The 24995-nt window shown below is 38.4% G+C and overlaps 1 protein-coding gene across 1 annotated transcript in view; it reads right to left on the reverse strand.

Annotated features, from left to right (window-relative positions):
• Positions 1 to 24995, reverse strand: part of LOC150081687 (protein qui-1-like) — a 706673-nt gene that overhangs the window by 51071 nt on the left and 630607 nt on the right. The window contains exons 22-24 of the mRNA XM_090378807.1: positions 22491 to 22684; positions 9400 to 9562; positions 8840 to 9038 (exon numbers count right to left, since the gene is read on the reverse strand). Of these exons, the coding sequence (XP_090234933.1) occupies positions 8840 to 9038; positions 9400 to 9562; positions 22491 to 22684 (556 nt within the window). The remainder of the gene's footprint in view (positions 1 to 8839; positions 9039 to 9399; positions 9563 to 22490; positions 22685 to 24995) is intronic.

The following is a 24995-nucleotide window of genomic DNA, read 5'->3' on the forward strand; positions in this document are numbered from 1 at the left end:
TGAATCGAAGAGGTGAAAGGAAAGTGATCACTAGGAAATGGGTTACATAGTACTGCCAATTCCATAATTAGATATAGCATTAGAATTAGCCTATGCTAATTCTAACACTATATCCAATTATGCTCCTCCAATTACTCAAAATGCAGTGAAACAAAAACAGAAAGAAGTGAATTTTGTCAAAGTAAAAAACTCTTTCCCCAACACAGATGATGGATTGCGATAATACAGTCAATGAAGAATTGCTATAAATATATACCGAAGATGATCTTTCTTATCTAAAAAATGATAGATTCAAAAGTGATTGATATAAGCAAGCAGATTTACCTTCCACCTCCAAAACTAAATAATGAAGAACATTATTTAGTTTTGGTGTTGGAGATCTATCTTCCACCTCCAAAATTAAAAAAAAATGGAGAACGTGCTGCAATGGAATTGTAGAGTACTATATAGAAATACTGATGAAATATACGAACTTATCAATTGTTATAATCCAGTAGGCATATGTTTGCAGGAAATCAACTTGACTTTTGAAGTGTTAAAAATTATAATCTCTAGGGAAGAGACAGAGATTGCACAATTACAGCTCATGGAGGCGTTGCCATTTTGGTAGAATTTAGACTTCCATTAAAGAACACATACCACTATATACTCACTTAAAAGCTGTTGCAGTCCATATTGCTCACACATCTCATTCACTGTTATCTCTGCATACCTCTCACCAAATCATACACACACATATATATACACACACTGAAAAAGACTTAGGTAACTCGTTATACAGGTACCAACTCCATTCTGTTTACTAAATGATTTTAATGCACTCAAACAAACTTTGGGGATCACATGAAATGGACAAATGAGGGAAACTATTTGAAGAAATAGTTTTATAAGAAATATTTGAAGAAATATTTGATAAGCACAACCTTACTGTACTTAATACTGGTCTTCATACATATGCTAATGCTACTAATACATAAATAATAAAAAATAATATAAAATACATATGCTACTAATGCTAATATGTCCACTTTCCTGTGGGATTAACCACTGCCGTTGATCTTTCCATCTGTTCACCAGTATTATTTCCAACCATTGATTGGTCAGTGATGACCTCTACAGCAGTGACCACTACCCAATAGTCTGTAGAATTCAAGCAACAACTAACAAACAGAAAGCCAAACAAAATGGAAATTTTTCCAAAACAGACTGGAATAAATTTACCATTCACATTGTATTTAATATTAGTCATAGAATCTCAGCACACTGATGATGCAACATCATAGGCAACAGAATGGCAACAGAATATAAATATATTCTGTTGCCATTGTAAACACACAACACATGGGTTGTGTGTTTACCATATGAAGAGGCCTTTGAAAATACTAAAACCAATGATTGAGAAATACAAAATTAACTTTAGCACAAATCATTCACTACCATATAATCAACCATTGACTATATCAGAGCTAAAAAAATTCCTTAAATAGCTCAGTTAACAATGCATCTGGTCCTGATGGCATATATTATCTCATGCTACAAAAGTTAATTGAAAACACCCTTCAACCCTTCATTCCTTGCTGTTTTTTTTTTTTTTTTCTTACTACCCAAGTGCTAGGCACCACTACATTTTTCTGGCTTTTCCTAAACCAGGAAAAGACCATATACATCTACTTAGTTGCCTGCCTTGGAAAGACATTGGAAAAAAATTATCCATAACCGACTTAACTGATATCTGGAATCACAACCACTAATGAGTGAAAACCAATATGTCTTTTGAAAAAACAGGTCCTCCCTGGATGCTATGGTTAAAGTTGAGGCAAACACCCAGAATGTTTTCATTAAAAATGAAGCCATTCCGGGTGTTTGCATGGTAATGGTATGTCTGGATATCCAAAAGGCATATGCCATACTTGGCATTTTGGTGTTCTTCGAGATTTACACATACTTGGCCTAAAGGCATTTGCTACTTCTAATACAGAGCTTTCTACATCCCTGTACCTTTCAAGTTCGTTATCAAAATGCTCTCTCACAATCTTTCAACCAAAAGGAAGGAGTCCCATAGGGCTCTGTTCTCAGTGCTACACTTTTCAACATCAGAATAAACCAAATGACAAAAGATATTTCTAGTACTGTTGAAACATAGCTATATGCTGATGACCTTACTATCTCATGCCACTCCCAAAGCATGAACTGCATTGAATGAAAAATCCAACTTGCAATCAATAAAATAAAGCAGTGGATGTCACAGAATGGCAATTGCTTCTCTGAACAGAAAACTACTGTGGTAAATTTTTATAAAAAAATGCAAGTTACATCCTGAATCTGAATTATGACTGAGAACTTATCTTATCATCCTGTCTGACAATGTTTGCTTCTTAGGTCTAACTTTAGCCAGTAAGCTGAACTTTCTGAAACACATAATGAAGATCAGAACTAACTGCTAGAAAAAGATGAATAGCCTTAAAGTAATATCAGATATGACATGGGGTGCTGACTATTACTTCACTTGTACCATATACTTATTAGAACTTGACTGGACCTGTATATAATTCTGCTAGAAAGATTGCCCTTGAGTGTCTTAACCCAATCCATTATTATGCCTTACAGATAACTCTTTGAGTGTTCCAGACATCTGTTTAAAGATTATACATGGAAGCAAATGAATGACCTCTCCATCTTAGGAGAACTTATGCAGCGAAAAGCCTAGAGAAAATTAACCTGCAAGAGCTAATAGAACACTGGAATATTTATCAGCGGTAGTTAGCGAACCACTGGGGGTTCGCAGAAGTGTTCCAAGGGTTCACACTAAAAATTCTGTAATGTCATCTGCTTAGATTTACAGTCTAAGCAGATGCCACTGTTCTACAATACCAGTAGCACAGTGGTATTGTCACTGTCCTCCCCATAATGAGTGGAAAAGGCCCACGTTTGAATCCCGGTGATGATGCAAGGATCTTTTATGGGCTTTTTTCACTCCGTGGCTAACTTAGTTGGTCTTAGGCATAGATAGCAAGGATTTTACCCCAAACACTGGGGGTTTTCATCCAGCAAAACAGGCAAATCAACCAGAGAGAGAACACACAATTTACAGACACTATATTAGGCATACGAATTAACTTTCCAGGTGACCCTAATGTAATAGTTTGGTTTTTGCTTAGATTTAGACATCGCTTCTTGGCCTTTTGGCTAAGGTTTACATAGGTATATTTTTGTAAACTACAAAATAATTTAATATTCTACAAAATTATTTAGTTCAAAATTTACATTTAGTTGTGGTTTGAGTCACGCGCCCTTAAATAGTGAGCATGCGCGACAGGGTGTTAGTGGGGGATGATTGAGTGTGAACATGTCAATATGTATTGCACTGTTCAGCTGTGGTAAAAGGGTTATAAAAAATTATAACTAACAATATACAACGATAAATAAACAAAGATGTAGAAAAGGAAAATATAATTCAATATAAAGATAAGAACTGCCAATGAAAGAAACTACATCTCCCACAATTCCGTATAATTAGTTTACTATCTTACAGCATATCGTGGTAAATAAATATATATTCCATATTAAATTTTTTTTTCGTTCTCAAAGACCATTGTTATGTGTAGGTACTTAATAATAACTTGATATTATTATGCAATATTATCGCTTATAAAAACATAGTACTGGAAATATTTTATAATAAAAATTCAGAACTATTATACAATTTCATAGAATATAGGCTTTAATGGTTCGCAATAAAAATATTATGTTGAAAGGGGTTCACGAGTCAAAAAAGGTTTGGGACTGCTGAGCTAGATTCCAAGAAATTTCTGATCCAGATCCTCCATGGCCTGTATACTCACCATCTTGCGATGATTATTTTGGTAAATGTGGAAAGTATTCCATACTATTTATGAATATCAAACAACTTCATTCTACAGTATATATTTTGATGTATTAGTTGAGGCATATCAACTAATACATCAAAGAAAGCAAGCTTATACAGCATTGGCAAAAAAAAAAGAAAGAAAAGTAACCTTCCCATTTCGCCCATCCGGTCACTCCAAATGTTTGTCTAGAATTTATTTAAATAAATATATTTGCCTTAAATTTATTTAAGCTATCAACTTCCTCAACAACAGATGGAAGTCTGTTCCATCTTCAGGTGGCACATGTAACATCATACTCCCACTGCATACAGATATAGCATTGGCAATAGCATATGAAGTGGCAACTGACATCAGCCACACGTATGGGACATCCTCCTCTTAATGTGGGCTGGGCAGGTACGTCTGGCGAAAGCGATGCATGCTTATGCTCCCTAACAGGGCTCCCAACCCCACTAGGGTTCTTGGATTGCTGGAATGAAGTCAAATAGAATCGAGGAGACCTTGTAGTCACTTGCTCCAAGTCGTCCAAGAACACCAACTGACACCGTTATTTCTTCTGCTAGAGCTGATGAGTCTCCCAAGTTTTCTGCCTCCGGCAGTGCCTTGGCCTGTCCATATTGCTCTCGTTCCTTCTCAACCAAACACAGCCTCTGGCTGTGGTGTCCATATGCGTCGGGCCCATCCTAATGAAGCTGATAGACAAGAGTATACCTCTCGGATCAAAGTTAGATGGAGTGATGAAGAAGTGATGATGTTAGCCCATGCTGAGTTGGACCTACGAGTTTCTTCTATGAAGAATATTAATCAGCTGCTTCAGTTTCTTTCCTCATCGTATTGTTGTGGGATTAAAGGTAGACAGATGCATCCCTCCTACTCTGCTCTGTTAGAGGGGATTCAGAGATCAAGAGAAGAGCCCCCATTATCTGGGGTCGAACCACCAACGTTGTGAGTACTCCAGCACCTTCTTTCCAAGTCTGCAAGGCTGCATCTGTGATGGCTCTTCCCAGGAAGGCGAGTCTACATCTGTCTCCAGTACTGGGAGAGTGTTCCAGTGTGGATCCAAAAAGAATCATTGTATGATGCAATGCTACAATCCAACACAGAAGTTCTGGAGGCAACATACAGTCATCAGTTGCTGAAGGGTTTGCTTTCTGAGGCTCTTGATCATCATCTGGACATGGATGACCTTGGCAACTATATAAGGGTCAACATTGTAGGTTTGGATGTAACCATCTATTGTCCAAGGCCTCAAAGGCCTAGAGATGAAGCAACAGCTGCAAGATCATCATCGAATAGAAGAAGAATGAGAAAAAAAGTCGCATGCACAGATCCAACAGATGTACTATTAAAATCAAAAGGGATGCACCTGTAACATCTTAGACAATGTAAGGACATCCGAAGATGCTGTAGGGTCGGATGAATTTTTTTCCTTTTGGTGAGGAGTCTTTTGTGCTGAGGATAGAGAAGATTCCATTAAACACTAATTGAGCTATACTGAGAATGAAGATTTTCAAGCTGCTCTCTAAAGACCAATTATAGTGGCAGAGTTATAAAATGCCTTTCCAGCGCTTTCAACAAGTCTTGGTCCAGATGGAGTGATGCCGGCTGTCCTGTGAAGTATTCCCGCATGAGTACTTCACAGGAGAGGATGACAAAATGCTATTCCAGTAGTGTTGGACACAAAATTCTTGGGACTCGTATTTGATAAGAAGTTGACTTTCTTGAAACATATCCGTCAACTCTGTACTAAGTCCATGAGAGGACTAAATGTTCTTCATAGATCTGATGCATATACTTTTGAGGACAGATCATCTTCAGGAGTCCATTTACAGTACCTACACCATCTTCATCCCGAAGAAAGCAGACTCCAGAAACCATACAGACTTCCATCTTATTACGGTTACATCAGTGCTGTTACACTCCTTGTTAAAAGGATGATGACTATTGTCAAGTTAGACCCGCGGCAATGGGCTTTTCTTCTAGCAGATGGGAGAGGGCATCTCCCTGTTTTTATTAAAAACTTTTTAGCCAATCGGTCTTTCCAAGTTCGTGTGGAAAATTTCCAAGTATGTGTCCTTCTATGGCTGGACCCTGTCCACCATCATGCTATCTGTATCATTACTGGAGCATTTTGAACATCTCTTGTCCAGAGCCTATACGTTGAAGCAAATGAACTGCCACTCTTGCTTCGACATAACCAGTTGTCTTTAAAGTATGCTTAAGAACTGAAATCTCTGCCAGACCATCCTACGTGGACATCTGTTTTTGAGCCATGTTGGGAAAATTTGTACAATGACCGTCAGACTGCCAACTGACCTTTTGGTATCCGTGTCCAAGAGCTACTCAGAGAGTTTAACATCATGGTAGACAAGGTTGCACAAACACCAAAGCAAACTCTTCCACCCCGGCATGCTCATATTCCATCATCTGTACCTGCAACTCTATTCAGCACACTGTGACTTCCTGCCAGTTTACACAGACAGCTCAAAGTCGGAATCATGTGTGGGATCTGCAGCCGTCTTTCCAGACGCTATCATATCTCAGCAGATTCTTCCTGAGTCTAGCATATACACTGTAGAGTTAGTCTTGGATTACATTAAAACTAGTCAATGCATCCAGTTCTCAGAATGTATCTTCTGCTGTTGGGGTCAGCAGAAGATACATTCTCTTTATGAACACCAGTTTGATGTTCGCTTCTGCTGTATTCCTAGTCACACTGGGATAAGGGGAAATGAATTAGCTGACACGGCAGCCAAATCAGCAACTCCACTACTAATCTACGACTGTCAGTCCCCTATAAAGACTACAGTCAAATATTACGTAAAAAAATTCACTCCCAGTGGCAGGATTCATGAGATAGACAGACTACAAACAAATTACATGGTATAAAACCTGTAATTGAACTGTGGCAGTCTGCGCAGGAATCAAAAAGAGGGAGTTGTTCTTTCCCGGACCCGCATAGGACACAGTCATCTGATACATTCCTATTTGCTGAGGGCTAATGACCCTCGTATGACAGTTTTATCTGTGAAACATATTTTAATAGAATGCTCAGGTTTTAATGATACGTATTTTACAGCTTTTACCCATCTGACGCCGACCGGGCTAGCCGGGTGGGTAAAGAGCCTGCCTGGCAACCCAAAGGTCGCGGGTTTGAATCCCGCCTGAGGCTTGGATCAAAATACTGCAAAAACTTTGGGAGGTGCATTATGGCCACAGAAGCCGATGCGCCAACAACTGCCAAAAAAAAAAAAAAAAAACCATCTGACTGAGCCTTGTAGACTCAGTCAGATTTCATCAGACAATGACCACATGTCAGATGTTTTTAAATTTTCACAAACTATTAATATTTACCGATATATATATATACAGTATTGAGCATTTATTTTTAGCCATTGTGTTTTACCGTTTTAGAGTTGTAAGGTTACAATATATCTTTTATTCATTTGTATTTTTATGGCATAGTTGTGGCACACCACAGCCTTAGTTGCTTTTTACCAATAAAATTGAAATCCAACCAACTATCCAGCAGATGGTATTACAGAGAATATATTTCAAGCTTATACAGCCTCAGTCATTAGCTTCGATATTTTTTCTATTTTGAAAAAAGAATATTGTGACAAAAAAGTAAAAACAAGATAGAGTAGTGGAATTTTTCGAGTCATTACAGTGAATTCGCTAGTCTTTCAAGGTGATTATAACAAATGTAAAACAGCATTAGGTTTATAGGAAATCGGCCATGATCTGCAACAGGCCATTATTATAATAATAATAATAAATTAACTGGTATACATTTCTGATTCCCTGCACAGATAACCAGAAGAATCTTACAAAACATTCACTATACGAGTGACCAATCACAAAAATACAAAGTTCAGCTGTAAATTAACCATTAAAGACCACAAATTAATCATTATGTACCAGGATGTTAAAAAGAGGGCCACTATCAAGACCTTGACTGTACACTGAGTGATCACTGAATTATGACCACCCCTATGAAAATTGAATGCGACCCACTGACCACGTGAGGTACAAGAGTGCGGAGTTAGTCGAACCTACATAGCATAGATAAGGTGTCAGTGGTTCAGAAGGTGGTAAAAAGAAGGATTTATTGGACTTTGATAAAGGACAGATTGTGGGTGCTCGACGAGCTGGTGCTTCGATTTCCCAAATGGCTGAACTGGTGGGATGTTCGAGAGCTGGTGTCAAAATGATCAAACGACAACTCGACGGCAAAACTGCAAAGGTCAGCGAAAGGTTAAAGTTAGAGGTGAGCGTTGGGTCCAACAACTCATACAGGTGAACAGGCACAGCACTGTTGAAGAGTTGACTACCCAATACAACAAGGGCCAACCCAGAACAATATCTGGCATGACCATGTGTCAGGAATGGGTTTGAGGAACACAATTCTGACTTCCAGCATATCGATTGGCCTCAGAACTCCCCCCAATATCAATCCCATAGAGCACTTGTGGGACACTATGGAAAGGCATCTCAGGCATCTGGATACACCAATCACCTCCATACCTGCATTGCTGACTGTACCTCCCAAAGGCTTCTGACATCTTGTTGAATCAATACCACATTGGATAGCTGCTGTACTGAGGGCAAAAGGAGGACCTACGAAGTATTAGGTAGGTGGTCATAATTCAGTGATCACTCATTGTATAACCATTATGACACTAGAAACACAGCATATTTTCAGTCATCACAGACTGAATGATACCAAATAAGGGGTTCTATCCCTGTAATAACATGTAAAGGAAGAACAACATTCCTTCTAAAGCTCAAAGTATCTTTTTAAATTTAGTTGTAGTTGAAGCCATAACTATTTTTTTTTTTTTTTTCCGACAATGGGCCTTTATACAGAATTCATAAAAATTTCTGATATAAAGGGAAGCTAGAATGTCACTGGCTGGTCTTCAGCCTGTTGCTGAACACTGAATTCCAATAAATTTTTTATTACTTACCTGATATGGCCACACTACCATCTAGTGTAAGCTTTACACACTGTACAGTTTCTGTGTGACTGCGTAGTGTGAAATTATCACTTCCAGTTGTCATATCCCATAGAATTAAATTACAATCTGTAGATCCTGATGCTACCAAAGATGGACTGTATGGTGCTACATCAACACATGTGACATCTCCTTCATGTCCTACTAACACCTAAGGATGGAAAAATATACCATTGATTAGTGTGTCATTAATGGATTTTATGAATTAAAGGAAACTAAGATTTATTTCAATCAACTGTTGGGATTGATGAGGATTAACATAAAATAAAACAATTTTTGCTGTTTTCTAATACTTTGGGAATTACAATATTTTGTTTATTTTGCAAATTTTTACTTGTATGTGACCACTCTGCTACAGTCATCCTGATATACAATTTGTTCTATGTGTAGAAACCAGCATATTATTTATTATATAACAGCAATGACTACATAATTTATATAAAAGTTACAATGACACCACTTAAGTATCTTCTTCCCTATTTTCCCTTGCAATATAAAAACTCCTTGCTCACCTGAGTTAGTTTACCTGTTGCAACTTCCCACACTTTTAGAGACATATCTTGGGACCCAGTGACTACAGTTCTGCAATCATATGTCACTGTATAACAAAGAATGACATCACTGTGGCTGACAGACTTCTCATTCTCTGTGTCCATCACAGGCCAGAAACGAAGACTGAAAATGAACCAAATTAAATAGTTTTATAGAAATGCTTGCTTACTATTTTAAGGTTGTTTTTAACTTCCTGTTGCTAGTGTGATATCTGACAGACACCACTTTTAAAAAAAAAATTTTTTTTTAAATTTGTAAATGAAATCAAGTTCTAGTACTTCTTGCCCACCAATATTTTCTATCTGGTTAATACAGTATTTTCTGTTTTCATTTCAATACATTATGAATTATAAGACATTAATTTTTTGTTTTGTATTTAACAGATACCAGGCAAGCAAAAGCATTTTTTTTCTAACTCCCATTTCCAAGTGGCATCTGTGAGGTGTCTAATCTTCTTGCAGAGCTTTGATTTCAACAGCTAAACAAGAATAACTGACAAAAATACAGACATTTATGTTGTGTTTGCCAGATGCCTCACAAGCATATGATTTTAAATTCAGGATCAGTAATCTTGAAAATTTAAAAAAAAATCATAAAACCTTTCTTCTTATTATTATTACTCTCTCTCTTTCTCTTGTTTATTTCTCGTTTATTTTCATTCAGTATTTTTTAACTGAGTTCAGAAAATCATAATTAGTAGATCAGGATTTTCAATTCAGTAAAAAAGATAAAAATGAACGTTTTCTCATTAAAACAAAAGGGATAACTCACAGATGCCACAAGTGATGGAAGGTTAAATATATAAATTTTGGGAAATTAAAATTATAAAATATCCTTGTTTCAATAGAAAATCTTTCAATTTTGCTGACACATTTTAAAATGCCATAATCACTAATTACTATTCATTATAAACACACTTTGTGAGGTGATTAAAAGTTGATCACTTCTATCGTTCCATTATTTTTTTGAAGTTCATGAATCCTTTGATAATGCTAGTTTCATTCTGAATTCTCTCTTTAATTAACATAGTAGGTATGCAAATTATCAGATCACTATTTAAATTGTTGATTCTATTTATGATTTGGTTTTCAGGGTTAATTTGCATATTTGTGTTTAATTTAGACATGTTTGACAAGTTTAACATTGACAAATGTAAAGTACTGCATATGGGAAGCAGTAACCCCAGAGTAATGTATCAACTGTGTGGTACTACACTGACAGTGGTAGAGAGTGAAAAGGACCTGGGGGTAATTGTGCAGGCAGATATGAAGTTTTCTGAGCAGTGCAGACAGTCTGCAAGAGTAGGTGTCTTGTCAATGATATACAGGAATGTATATCATTGACATGGTGTCAATGATATACAGGAATTTTTCTAGCAGAGATAAGGAGGTGATTATCCCCTTGTATAAGGCAATGGTCAGGCCACACCTTGAGTACTGTACACAAGTCTGGAGGCCTCGTTTTAAGAAGGATGTAGAGCGGTTGGAACAAGTACAAAGAAGGGCTACAAGATTAGTGAATGGAACAAAGGGTTGCTCTTACGAAGAAAGGCTTAAGTTTTGCAAATTAGAGTGTCTGGAGACTAGGCACCTGTGAGGTGAACTGATTGAGGTGTATAAAGCCTTGAATGGTTTGAGCATGATCAATGTTGATGGGATTCTTCCTCTTGCTCAGAATAATCGCCTGAGAGGGCATAAATTCAAATTGAGGAAAGACAGATGTAGGATAGGTGTGCGGAAGTTTGCCTTTAGCCAGCGGGTGGTTGATTGCTGGAACAAACTTCCATTTGTCATTGTAGAAGTTGATAGCTTAAACAGATTCAAGGCAGAACTAGACACATTTGGAGTGAGTGAATGGGTGAAATGAGAATGGTCTGTGTTTTTTTTTTTTTTTTTTTTTTTGGCCTGATGCTATATAAGCTTGGTTTCTTGCATCATGTGCCCTTGCTAATGTCTGCTGGCTGAGTTGACACTCAAATTTGTATATATCATGTAAACTATAGAGAAGGCAATGGCCATGACATATTTTTCAACTTTAGTTCATTTTTTTCATTGTTTCTGGATCATATAGGGACATCCATTGATGGTACTAAATAGCAGAAATGACCGAAATATGATCCTTTTGGAACCCATAGTCAAGCATTTACACTGCTGCAGGTGAGTGGCCTTTTTTTTTTTTTTTTTTTTTTTTGCATTTTAAGGTGTTCATTGTTTATTTGGAAGTCAGGGAGAAGTTGCACCTTTTAATAGCAATAGTATTCGCCATAATAGTGCAAGGAACCCACAAGCTTTTGCTGCACCGGCAAAAAAAAACAAGTATATAAGAAAACACAAATTATATGCTTCTGTCCTGACACAGGTAAGTATCCAGTTGACTTCTGAATTTATTCAAACTGTCAGCCTCAACTATCTGTGAGGGCAACTTGTTCCAGTAATCAACGACTCACTGGCTAAAAGAAAACTTCCTATCTAAACCTCAGGCCCTGTAATTTGAATTTATGACCCCTAGTTCTGGAATTCTTTATAACAGTGAGAATTTCACTAATCCCTCTCAGAGCTTGTAAACCTCAATCAGTCACCTCTGAGGTGCCTGGTTGCCAAGCTCTGTAGTCCTCATAATCAGAATCTTTCCTCATACAGTTATCCTTCTACCGATCTCACCATTCGAGTTGGCCATCTTTGGAGACCCTTTCAAGATGCTCAATGTCTTTTTTTCAGATGCCGTCTCCACCTTGCCAAGTACAACTTAACATTACACATGTATTTAAGGTATAATCAGATTTCATTTCTATCACAGCCTTGGAAAAGACTATGACAGAAACGAAAACTTTAGTACTAAAACATAGTTATGTTTGTTTTACTAGTAAAGGCAATCTAACTGCTTAATTAAAGAAAAGTGATGTTGTTCTTATGTGGGTTGCACAATGCAAGGATGAAATATATTTGTCAGAATCTTTATTACTATATCCTTTTAGTTAATTATAGTTACACATTCAAAGAAAATCTATTTTTCAAATATGTTTAAGGTACATAATGAATACTCCTAAGTTTGCTTTAATACCAGGTATATATGAGAGTGTGTGTGTGTGTGTGTGTGTGAGAGAGAGAGAGAGAGAGAGAGAGAGAGACTTCGTAGCCGAGTGGTCAGGAGTGTGAGCGCAGTAGCACACACTCCTTGAGTAGACCCGGGTTCAAGCCCCTGACTGCTAAATACGGTCGATCTGCCAACCCGCACTGGACCAGCATGGCAGATTATGGTCCATTTCTCTCAACGTGAATTGTTGAGGAGGCTTCCATCCTGCAGTGGGTTGATAATAGCTGCAGTTTATCTTTTATATGAGAGAGACAGATTCAGAGGAGGCTTTGACTGTTATAACCTTTGTGGTATTCCACACTTTAAGGGCAAACAGGGTTACATTTAGTACTGAGCCTTGGGAGGAGACTTCTTCTATACACCTAAAGTGTCTTTATATTGCACCTGAAAAGCTCTCAGAGAAAGGAAGTTCTCTATGATTTGGGGAGGTTGCCCTCTGTATTTTATATCAAATAAATCTTGAAATATTCTGAATCTCCATGTTGTATTGACCCCTATCTCAAGTCAATCTAGATTAACTATCTAGATTAACTGATGATTTCTAATAAACAAATTTATCGTATTTGTTTCACTTTGATAAGTCAATGGTTGATTTAGTTTTCCTAAATCAAAATTGGTAAGGTGATAAAGCATTATCTTTTCCAGCTGGCCTCCCCCCCCCCCGAATCTAAGGGGGATTATGGCCCTCATAATTATGGGGGCTGTAATCCCCCTTAGATTCGAGGGGGGGGAGGTCTGCTACCTCCTTTGCTGCCTCTCTTTATATGATTGGCTAGATCCCATCCACCCCCAGATGCCTTTTTTATGTTCAGCTTCAACAATTTCTCTTCCACTTTCCTTTCAGTTATCAGAAAATTATTCAGTTCCCTATAGAGATTGATAAACTTCTGGCATTTGGCTCCCTATATATTTCCTCATGTGTGAATGTAGATGCAAAATACCTATCTAATTTGTCAGCAACCCAAGTGGGATCATCAACAGTTATTGCACTAACATCGTGGCCCAATGTGATTCAACCCTGTCCTATCTGTTAATATAATCTGTTTTGTGTAATGGCCATCCATTTAGCATTAGCATTAGTAGAGGCATTTGATGCAAGAAAGCAAGCTTATGCAGCATCAGCCAAAAAAAAAAAAAAAACCCACTTCCACTTCACCCCTCTGTTCGTTCGAAATACCTGTCCAGCTGAGCCTTAAACTTATTTAGGCTATCAACCTCCAACACAAGGGATGGCAGTCTATTCCACCAACCAACCACCCGCTGGCTAAAGGCAAATTTCCGCACGTCTATCCTACATCTGTCTTTCCTCAATTTGAATTTATGCCCTCTCAGGTGATTTTTCTGAGCTAGAGGAAGAATCCCATCAGCATTGAGCATGCTTAAACCATTCAAGGCTTTATACACCTCTATCAGATCACCTCGCTAGTGCCTAGTCTCCAGACACTGTAATTTGCAAAACTTAAGCCTTTCTTCGTAAGAGCACCCCTTTGTTCCATTCACTAATCTTGTTGCCCTTCTCTGTACTCGTTCCAGCAGCTCTACATCCTTCTTGAAATGAGGCCTCCAGACCTGTATACAGTACTCTAGGTGTGGCCTGACCATTGCCTTATACAATGGAATAATCATCTCCTTATCCCTGCTGGAAAAATTCCTGTATATCATTGACAATACTCCATGAGCTACTCTTGCAGCCCGTCTGCAATGCTCAGAGAACTTCATATCTGCCTGCACAATCACCCCCAAGTCCCTTTCATTCTCTACCACTGTCAGTGTAGTACCACAGAGTTGATACGTTGCTCTGGGGTTGCTGTTTCCCATGTGTAGTACTTTACATTTGTCAATGTTAAACTTCATTTGCCACCTCTCAGCCCATCTGCTCAACCTTTCCAGATCCTGTTGCAGCAGCATAGTGTCAGTAGTGTCCTTGACAACCCTGCCAACCTTTGTATCATCTGCAAACTTGGACATTAAGCTTGATATACCATCATCAATATCATTTATAAATACAGAAAACAATAATGGACCCAACACTGAGCCCTGAGAGACTCCACTAATAACATTAGTCCACGATGAGCAGTGTCCATTGATTACCACTCTCTGTCTTCTCCCCCTCAACCACCCCTTTATCCATAGGCAGCAATTTGCCTCCAATGACACACTGCTCCAATTTGTGTAGCAGTCTTCCATGTGCAACAGTATCAAAAGCCTTTCTAAGATCCAAGTATATAATATCAAAGTTATTCCCTGCATCCAGTTCTTTTGTGACTGCATCATAGTATCCAATCAAGTTGGTCACGCAAGACTTCCCCTTAACAAAACCATGCTGTGTCTGAGCTATAACTGAAGTCTTGTCTAAATGATCCTGCAGTGCTTCTTTAACCAGTGCCTCCATTAATTTTCCTGGAACAGAAGTTCAACTCACAGGTCTATAATTACTTGTGTCAGCCTTTGATCCTCCTTTGTGAATTGGGGTCACATTTGCACATCTCCAGTCTGTGGGTACCTCCCCTGAGTCCAAGGAAGCTCTCATAATTATGGCTAAGGGTTTGCTTACTTCCTCTGCTGCCTCCTTTAATATAACTGGATAGATCCCATCCACCCCGGGTGCCTTTCTTGTGTTTATCTTCAACAGTTTCTCCTCCACTTTACTCCCAGTTATTTCAAGATTCTGTAGCTTACTGCTAGAGTTGAATACACCTCTGGCATTCCCCTTGCTGAATAACTCCTCATGTGTGAATGTCGATGCAAAATATTCATTTAGTTTGTTAGCTACCTGAGCAGGATCATCAACAATTGACCCATCAATATCAAGTGGACCAATCTGATTCATCCCCTTCTTTCTAGAGTTTACATAAGTAAAGAACTCTTTGCTGTTTTTCTTTGCATTCCTTGCCAAAGATTTCTTGTAATCTGCCTTCGCCTGGCTAACCTCCTTTGTAACATTGTTACAGATGAACAAAGTTGTATCTATCATAGGCTTCTGTGTCATGTGTTAATTTGTAAGTATCCCATGCATTTTTCTTCTCTGCCATATGCCTCATTAGTTCATCTGACATCCATTTTGGCCTAAACCTTGAACAATATTTCTTAGTTGGTATGTAAAGCCTAGTAGCTTCCAAGATAAGTTCTTTGAATGCTTCCCATTTTGAATTTGCTGTTGGTAACATCATCAGTTGGTCCCACTGTATAGAATTTAAATACTGTCTCAGTCCATCTCAGTCGCCTTTACGGAAGCAATAACCATTCCCTTTACCCCTAATGGTAGTTACCTCTTTGAGTAAATCCCACTTCAGCACACTGTGATCACTGCCACCTAGTGGTTCATTTATCTGCAGATTCTTAATGCATGAAGAATCACTGCTGATAATCAAATCAAGAGTATTACTCCCACTAGTTGCCTCCCGAACATGCTGATGTAGAAAACAATCATCCAATAAATCCACAAAAGCCCTGCTAGTGTGTGAGTAACCAGCCCCCAAATTCCAGTCAATATCTGGGAAATTAAAATCTCCCATTATAAGACTCTCTGATTTACTGGCCCACTCTATTTCCCTGTACAGTTCCTTATTATACTCATCAGAGTCATTAGGCCTATAGCATACTCCTACTCGCAATTTTGATCTCCCAATGCTTATGTCACACCAAACTGACTCAACACTGCACTGTCCAGCGATGTCGACTGGCTTCACTTCCTTGGTTTTTATGTGTTTCTTAACTAATAGCATAACCCCTCCCCCTTCCTATCCTGTCTATCCTTTCTGTAGACGTTGTACTCCCCAAATTGCAGTTCTGCATCCCTTATATCTGTGTGACACCACGTCTCTGATATCCCAACAATATCTGCCTTTGATGTTTTGAGCAATACCTCAAATTCATCAAATTTATTTACTAAACTCCTAGCATTGGTGTACACGCAAGTATACCTGCACCTGTTTCTATTCTTAGCTACCCTAACACAACCCATGTGTTTACTTGTACCGCAATGGCTCCCAGCAGTCTCTGAAATACCATGCATCTTGTTTTTCAGGCTTCTGCTCATTCTAATAGAAGCAGTGCAAGAATCTCTTTCACCTCTGCCAGTGGCTGCTGTCAATCTATTGGTCTTTGTCTCCCCCCAAGCTAGCAGTTTTCCGACCCACCTAACACTGCCTCGATAGCATCAGCAAATATTCTTGCACCCTTTCTATTTAGGTGTATCCCATCCCTGTAGAAGCAATCTCTCCTGTTAACAAGTACAGTCCAGGCTGAAAAAAATTCTACCCCTTGAGCCTTGCACAATCTTTCCAGGGCCGAATTGATCGACAAGGCTCTCATCATATACTCCCTCCTATCGTGTCTGGGCAGAATTGCAGACACTTTCAAATTCAACCCTAATTCTCGGCTTTTGTTCAACAGTGACCTGTACTTGTTAAGTAATTCTGCCGGTCTCCTACTCTTAATATTATTAGTGCCAACGTGTACAACTATATCACCTTTTGTGCCCTTAAAAGATGATATTCGCTCTACAACATCATCAACCTTTGCCCCTGGCAGACATACCCTGGTCCTGTTCCACCTATCATTTTTACAAAGCATGTTCCCCGTTTCCCTGACAATAAGAGTCACCAACAACTACTAGTTCCTTCGGGACCAGCGCATTCTGCCTTGGGGGTTGTCTCTGTGTCACGCGATGCCCAAGTGCAAGCTCTGGCGTTGATGTGGGCAGCTGAGAGCTTGATGGGCCTCTCAATTTAGTTTCTTCGAGGGCATCCACCCTGTCCTTCAAGCTCTCGTATAGGCCCACAAGAACGCCGAGTTGTTGCCTGATATCGATACACTCCTTGCATCGCGCACACACAAAGACATCCCCTTTGGCAGTATCATGTCCCGTACCCGATTGCTCTGCAAACATCAAGCAAACAGTGCATTTTATAAGGCTGTGAGTCAGAGGACAACTGCACCCCTCAGTTCTGCTCTGAGCCACAGCGCTTCCATTAGCTTGAGCCTTTTGCTTTGCTGCTCTTGTCTGAGTCATGATTCTATTAATTTATTAATTAATTATAATTAATTATGTTATGTTATTAATTATGTTAAATATAATTAATTATATTACGTTTGTAATCTAAGTCGTTATATGTATTTATTTAAACGTACAATTTAACTGCTAACGAAGTTCAACTAACGCTATCTAGTACGGCATACAACTATCGTATCACAATGGCGGGAAAATTACGAACGGTAGCGGAGTTGAAACACGTGGAAACCTTTACCGATACTTTTATGCAATTACAAGGCCGAGTAAAGAATAAATACACCAAGTTAATCAGAAAATCACAAAATAATGTTATACTACTAAATTTAAATCAAAAGTTTTAGAAAAACAATAATTTCAAATCAATAAATAAGAAAAATCCACTTAGCGGCTTGGAACACGACCGTCTCTAGTAGCCTCGTCAGCAGACTCGCCCATTTACTACCCACAAACTCATGAATTTCATCTCTGTTGTTGTCTTCCAGGTTTTCTTCTAGCTCCTCTTGGGTACCATTCTGTTATTTTCTTAGTCCATCTGTCATCATGTCTTCGAGCTATGTGTCCTGCCCACGACCATTTTAGTTCTTTAGTTTTCATAAGAATGTCCTTTACTTGAGTTTGCTGCCTAATCCATGTGTTTCTCTTCTTATCTAACAGTCTGATTCCTAATATAATTCATTTCATTCTTCGCTGTGTAGTTCTCAGCTTCTCTTCCATTCTTTTGGTGAGTGCCCAAGTTTCACTTCCATAAGTCATGGTGGGGAGTATACATTGGTCCATTATTTTACATTTCAGACAAATTGGGATATTGCTCCTCAGTATGTGACTATATTTATTGAATGCTATCCATCCAAAATTTATTCTTCTCTTGACTCTTCCAGCCATTTATCATTATTACAGCTAATGACTACCTTTTCAATTACTGCTCCTTCATTCATTATATCCCTTTCTGTGGCATACGTTCATCATTACTTTTGTTTTAGCCATATTCATCTTTAGTCCAAAATCCTTACTAACTCTGCATAACTGATTAAAATTTTCCTCTAATTCTTTGGGATCATGGCTTATGACCACAGTGTCATCTGAAAATTGTAAGCAGTAAACAATTTTGGAGATATTGTGTCTCCTTGTCGAAATCCTTTCTCAATTTTAAATTTACTACTGTCTTTGTCTAGTCTCATAAAGGAGGTAGCATTCTCATACATTTTCTTCAAAATCATAATATATGGGGTATCTATGCCTTGTCTTTCCAGTGCCTGAAATATTGCCTTATGCTGTATAGAGTCATATGCCTTTTCATAATCCATAAATGCCAGGCATAATGGTATTTTATATTCATTTGCTTTCTCCATTAACTGTGATGTTACATGAAGGTGATCCATAGTTGAGAATCCTGTCCTAAAACCAGCTTACTCTTTTGGTTGATTCTCATCAAGTATTCTTTCTAATCTGTTAGTAATGACCCTTGTGAACAACTTTTAGATGTGAGATAACAAGCTAATTGGTCTATAATTTCCAATTTCTGATTTATCTCCTTTCTTATGCAGCAAAACTATGATTGCATTATTCCACTCCTTAGGCGTCAGACCTTTTCTAATGCATTTTGTGAAGAGTCTTGCCAGTTTGTGTATGTCTCTTCCTCCCAATGTTAACAATTCTACAGTAACTTCATCTTCCCCCGGGGCTTTCTGATACTTCATTTTCTTCAACTCATGTTATACCTCATCATGAAGGATATCAGGTATGTTGTATGTGTTAGTAATTTGCAATCCATCTTCCCCACTGCTGGCATCATTCCCTCACTCCTTGTATAATTCTCTATAGTAGTCTTCTGCTATTTGAATTATGCCTTCTCTGCTATTTATAAGTACACTATCGCTATTCTTCAGTTTCAGTATCATTTGTCTTTCTGTGTTACTGCTCATGGCTGCTGATTTAAATATTTTGTTTTCCCTTAATGCTTGTTCTACTTTTCTTGTGTTAAATTTTCTTATGTCCTCTCTGAGTCTCTTTCTAATGGCTTTGCATAACTCAGTATACTCAATTTTCTCCCTGTCAGTGTTTTTCTTCCTCTTCATTTGTTGTCTTTGGTTCATCATGACAAGTGTTTCTTGACTAATTTTTTCTTCTTTGGATTTCTTTTTCCCTATAGGTTTCTTGGGCTTTATCACTTTCAGAAAGTTGTAATATTCCTCATCGATATCTTGGTCCTGAGCAGTCTGCAGAAGCTCAAACTTTTTCTTAAGTTCCAGTACATACTGCTTTTTCTCCTCTTCTGTTATCTCGAAGACCTTTGTATTATTTACTTGAGTCAGTTTTTTCCTTTCTTTTCTTACATTTATATCAAGTGTGCACCTTACCATTCTGTAATCACTTCCAACATTTACCTTGTTCAGGACAGTAACATCATTCGTGATATATCTTCTGTTAGTGAGGATGAAGTCGATTTCATTAGTTGTTAATCCATTTGGGCTCTTCCCTGTCCACTTTCTGAACAGAAAATGTACAGGGAGAAGGATAATCAGATAATAGGTTCTTAATATTTAGTACTGTATAACCCAAATCCCAAGAGAAATTAAATTTTTTTTTTCCATTTCATCACAAATTCTTTGTGATTCCAAATTTTTAAATGAATTCATCACTTAAAGAAAATAAATCATGAGTTGGTTAGACGTCTGTAATTTTCAGCTACCATATACAGAAGCACAGATTTGCTTATAAGTGATAAGCAAAACTAAGATATTGAATTAAGTATTGTGCCACAGAGATAAAGAGAAAGAAAGGAAATAAGTTGCAGGTAAAAATTCGTTTAATGCTTACTATGAACAAAAACACATGTAAAAATACAGGAAAGTAATACATAGCTTTCAGACGTGAGGATGTCCTTCATCAGTTGTGACTGCTAATGGACAAATATACAGAATATAACGTGCATACCATAGCAGTCATGTATGGTGAACTGCGTGCTACAGGTGCAAGTAAAAATTAACCTTAGAAGGGAATGCTTGCAGTTGTAGCTGTAATGTCTGGGAATGTTGTAAATGCCAATGTTTGTCAGTCAAGAGGATGGTCGTCTCAGTAATGGGATGGACACAACATTCTCTGTTCCAGTTAAAGGAACCACTGCAGCACGAGATGTGCACTGATTCTAACTAGATGCGGTGGTAATGGTGGGACCAATCAATAATCATGGCGTTGCGGCATGGATCAATGTCATGCTGGGTTGACCAGAAGTGCACAGCGATTGCTGAGTGCTCCATGTCCACTAAATGGATAGTTTTGTTGTGTTCAGAGACATGACTACTGTCTCCTTCCAGTTTCCCCAACGTAACAGCCAGTGCAGTCACGGCAGGAAATATGGCAGACTAATCCATTAGGCGCCTCCATAGCCAGGTGGAAAGGAGCAGCAGCAGCAGTGCATAGCAAACGCTTCTTGATTAGACCGGGGTTCGAGCCCATCACCACCAAATACGGAGGATGCGGAAAGGTCAGGGAATGACCACCGCATATTCTTGGAGCAATATGGCCTTAGTTGCTAATGCTCCTAAAAACCAAACAACAAACAAACAAACTAATCCATTCTGCAGTGGGGGGGGGGAACTGATGTCTTAACCCTCGAGACGACGGATTGCAACTTCCTGCCTGGGAGTTGTAAGCACTTTATCCCATGAGCCTTTAAGACTAGAAATTTGTTGCAATAGGTTCGGGTAGAACAGGATAAAGGTGATTGAGATGGAATAATTACTGCATATGGTCTTGGGGCTGCTACATGGTCGTGGGCCTGTAGGTCACACCTATCTAGGGCACTGGTGGGGTAGCACCTTACCGGATCTGTCTTAACCCTAATAATCTCAGTGCACCTCTCATCTGCAAAACTAGAGTGGGTCCAGGCATAGGTTAGTAGGGCTCATGCCATGCCGAGAAGATAGCTCCGTGTGTGTGCTGACCAATAGTTGGTGAACTGGCCAGCACACATTGGCTTGCAATAGACTGATCTCTTTAGACACATACCTTCACACCGGACAAGGGTATCCAAGAAAGAAAAAGTGTTGTCTGACTCCAGTTCAATGGTGAATTGAATGAATAGTGACAGAGAGTTAAGGTGCTGCAAAAGTTGGTACCAAATACGGAGGATGCGGAAAGGTCAGGGAATGACCACCGCACCGGAGCAATATGACCTTAGTTGCTAATGCTCCTAAAAACCAAATAACAACAACAACAACAACAACAGCAAAAGTTGGTCGACCACAAACACATCATCCATGTAGCGACACCAAAAGGCAATGGGATCTGGCAAACCCACAAATGTGCGACTCTCCAGATGTTTGCCGTAACTGAATTAACCGGGGGAACCCATGGCTGTACTGTGTAACTGTCAGTAAATGGAGTCACCAAACATGATGGCCCCACCAGTCAAGCACAAACTAAGGGCATGCAAATGAGAAGATCTGTTGCTCAGAGTTTGCTCACCGTCTTTGGCACACGTGATGGCCAGTTTGACTGGGATTGAAGTAAAAAGAGATACCTATCAAATGAGGCCATGACTTGGTCATCTGAGATGGTACGAAACCAGTCCAGGAATTCCCCACTGTTAGAAATGGTGTTGGCAGTCTTGCCTACTAGGGGCGAGAGCAAGCTCAAAACTAACTTAGATAATTTGTCGGTCTTAAGGGCACTCCTTCCTTGTGGACCTTCGGTAGATCATAGAACTGCAAAATCTGGCAGCCAGAGGCACGAAGGCCCTCACGTCTAAAAATATGCATTATTTTCCTCTATTTTTACCGGTGTTTTTTGTTCATAGTAAGAATTAAACATATTTTTACCCTGTTTTTTTCCAATTTCCTTTCTTTCCATTTTGCTCTATGGCACAATACTTTATTGAATATGAATTCAGAGCACATAGGCCTTTTTGCTTATAAACTAAGATAGGTTGGATTTTTTCAATACCTATTCTCGTTCTTTCCCGACACAGCAAAGACAATGTTCCCATGTAGCGTCATGTGGGTAGTGGCTTTTGGACACATGTACAGCTGGATGCCAGTATCTGCTAACCACAAACGGTGATATCCCTGAGTGTCAACTGATAGTATTCGTCGACTGTCTAATGTCACAGCTACACCAATAACCTTACTCTGATGTTCCTAGAAGGAGAAATTCCACATATTCACAATGGGATTAAAACAATAAATATTCTTTCAAAAAATAATTCATACCAAATAAATTGCTAATTAACCATTCAGGGTGTGTACTATGTTTTTCATATGTGGGCCCTGTGGGAGTATGTTCATTAGTTTATGTTTTTAAAAGGACTTAAACAATAAGTTCCTTTAATTTACAAATTGTTTTAATTTTTCTAGTGCATGCCATCATCTCTTATCTGTGTTTCCAACTGATTATAGACATAGTTTATAATAAATGACAGCATGAAAATAGCTTTGCACGTTGCAGGAAGAGAAGACTGCACCTGTTGACTTTGGTTTTCTGATTTAGGAAAAGTTGAAACTAAAGAATTTCTGTGGAATGCAGATCCAGAATTTGATAAAACTGAACCAGGTAACACATTTTGCATCAAAAAGTAATGATGGAATTTATTTATGAGATTTTTTAACCTTAATTTGATTTTTTATAATAATTTTACCTTACTGTTGGGTAATAATGCCAAAATAAGAACATATTAATATTTTAAAGCATTTATGTTTTCATTTTTTCAAAAATTTAATGTAACACTCACTCTACAGAGCTTACTGCTTATGAAAATTCACTGATGGGAACCACACATGTGCAGCATACTCAATGCTGAAACAATTAATAGTGTTCAAGTATTTTTTCTTAGTGGTTTAGTAAAATTTACAAACACCATGTATTTCTGAGTAGTAATTTGTAAATCATTCACAATTTCCCCATTGATGTAATGGAAAGATGCATGTAAAAAATATTTTTTACTTTTACATCTTTTTTACAAATTTTCTTTGTTATAAATGATTCTAGAACTATGTTTAATAAAGAATGATCACAATTTTTCTTTACAACATACCTTATTAATCATCCATGTTTTGATGATTCTATTCAAAGTAGTCCCAATTTAATGAAATGCACTTACTCCAATGCTTCTACCATTCTTCAAAAACATGGTGAAAGCCATTTTCTGACATATGTTTGAGAATCACCTCAAATGTCTTTACAACTTCTGGCAATGTTTTCCTCTTAGCTCCTCCTTTAATATTGGAAATAAAAAAATTGCAGGGTACAAGGTCAGGGCTGTAGGGTGAATGAGTAACACATCTAACATTAATGCTGGCTAAGTACCCAATGAGAGAATGAGCAACATGAGGTCTCGCATTGTTGTGATGCAGCAATCCACAAATTTGTCGCAAATGACCACAACCTGCATGCAGTTGTGGTCATTTGCGACAAATGCGATCCTGCAAAGTATGCAGCAGTTCTGTAGTAAGGTCCCATGTTGATAAACTATTACTTGAATGTCAAAAAAAGAGATGACCATAACCTTTCCTGCAGAAGCCACAATTTTTCGGTGTTGGTAATAAATAAAACAATAAATAAACAAGGCTTTGTTGCTTACTCATCTGTAAAATCCCTCTGTAACTATGACATCACTAATTTCATATAGCTCAGCCTCTTCTCAGCATGAAGGGTCTGGATAGGAGTGATTATATGCTGAAAGCTTGTGGATTAACTCGAAACATGAGGGAATCTGCAAGACTCGGGGGGGGGGGGGGGGGATTGTTATTAGCGTGGCCCATATTTGTAGGTAGAAGGAATCTATTTTGTGGAGATGATATTAATTTCATTGAGGATACCCTACGGGTTAAGGGAAACAGCTAGTTGGGGGGGGGATAAGGGTAATTTAGATCCATATTTATCCGATGATATAGGTCAAAGTAATGCTTGCACTCACCTCATGAATTCTTGTCACAACAGCCAATGTTCATAAGATGTTTTAAGGGTAGCAATGTTTAAAATGAGGGAGAAGCTTGGGATGCAACCCTAAATAAGTTCAAGGGGATGTGTTGGGGTAGTAAACTATAGAAGATTACTTAGTCTTAACTGTGTCTACAGTAATGTCAGGAGTGTTGTCAATAAAATGGCTGAATTTGAACTCCTGGTTAGAACAACTAATGCTGATATAATAGGGCTAACAGAAACATGATGCCACCTGGAATTTGGTGATGCCAAGTTTCACTATGGTATGTATAATGTATTTAGGGAAGACAGAAGGGGTGCAGGGATCATGCTTCTTATCAAAAGCAGCCTGAGTGTGATGAGAGCTTTTACTGAGTCTGATGTTACGTCTGCCAGCATAGAACATGTGTGGTGTGAGTTAGCTGGAAGCAAAGGAACAATGAGAGCGGGAGTAATCTACAGACCAGAAGATTGTGAAGAATATAACAAGAGCCTTTACATGCAGATGGAATGGGTAAGCAACCAAGCATG

Source organism: Mastigoproctus giganteus, chromosome 8 (genome assembly GCF_048544385.1).
Source record: "Mastigoproctus giganteus isolate SK-2022 chromosome 8, ASM4854438v1, whole genome shotgun sequence".
NCBI classification, from domain to species: domain Eukaryota; kingdom Metazoa; phylum Arthropoda; class Arachnida; order Uropygi; family Thelyphonidae; genus Mastigoproctus; species Mastigoproctus giganteus.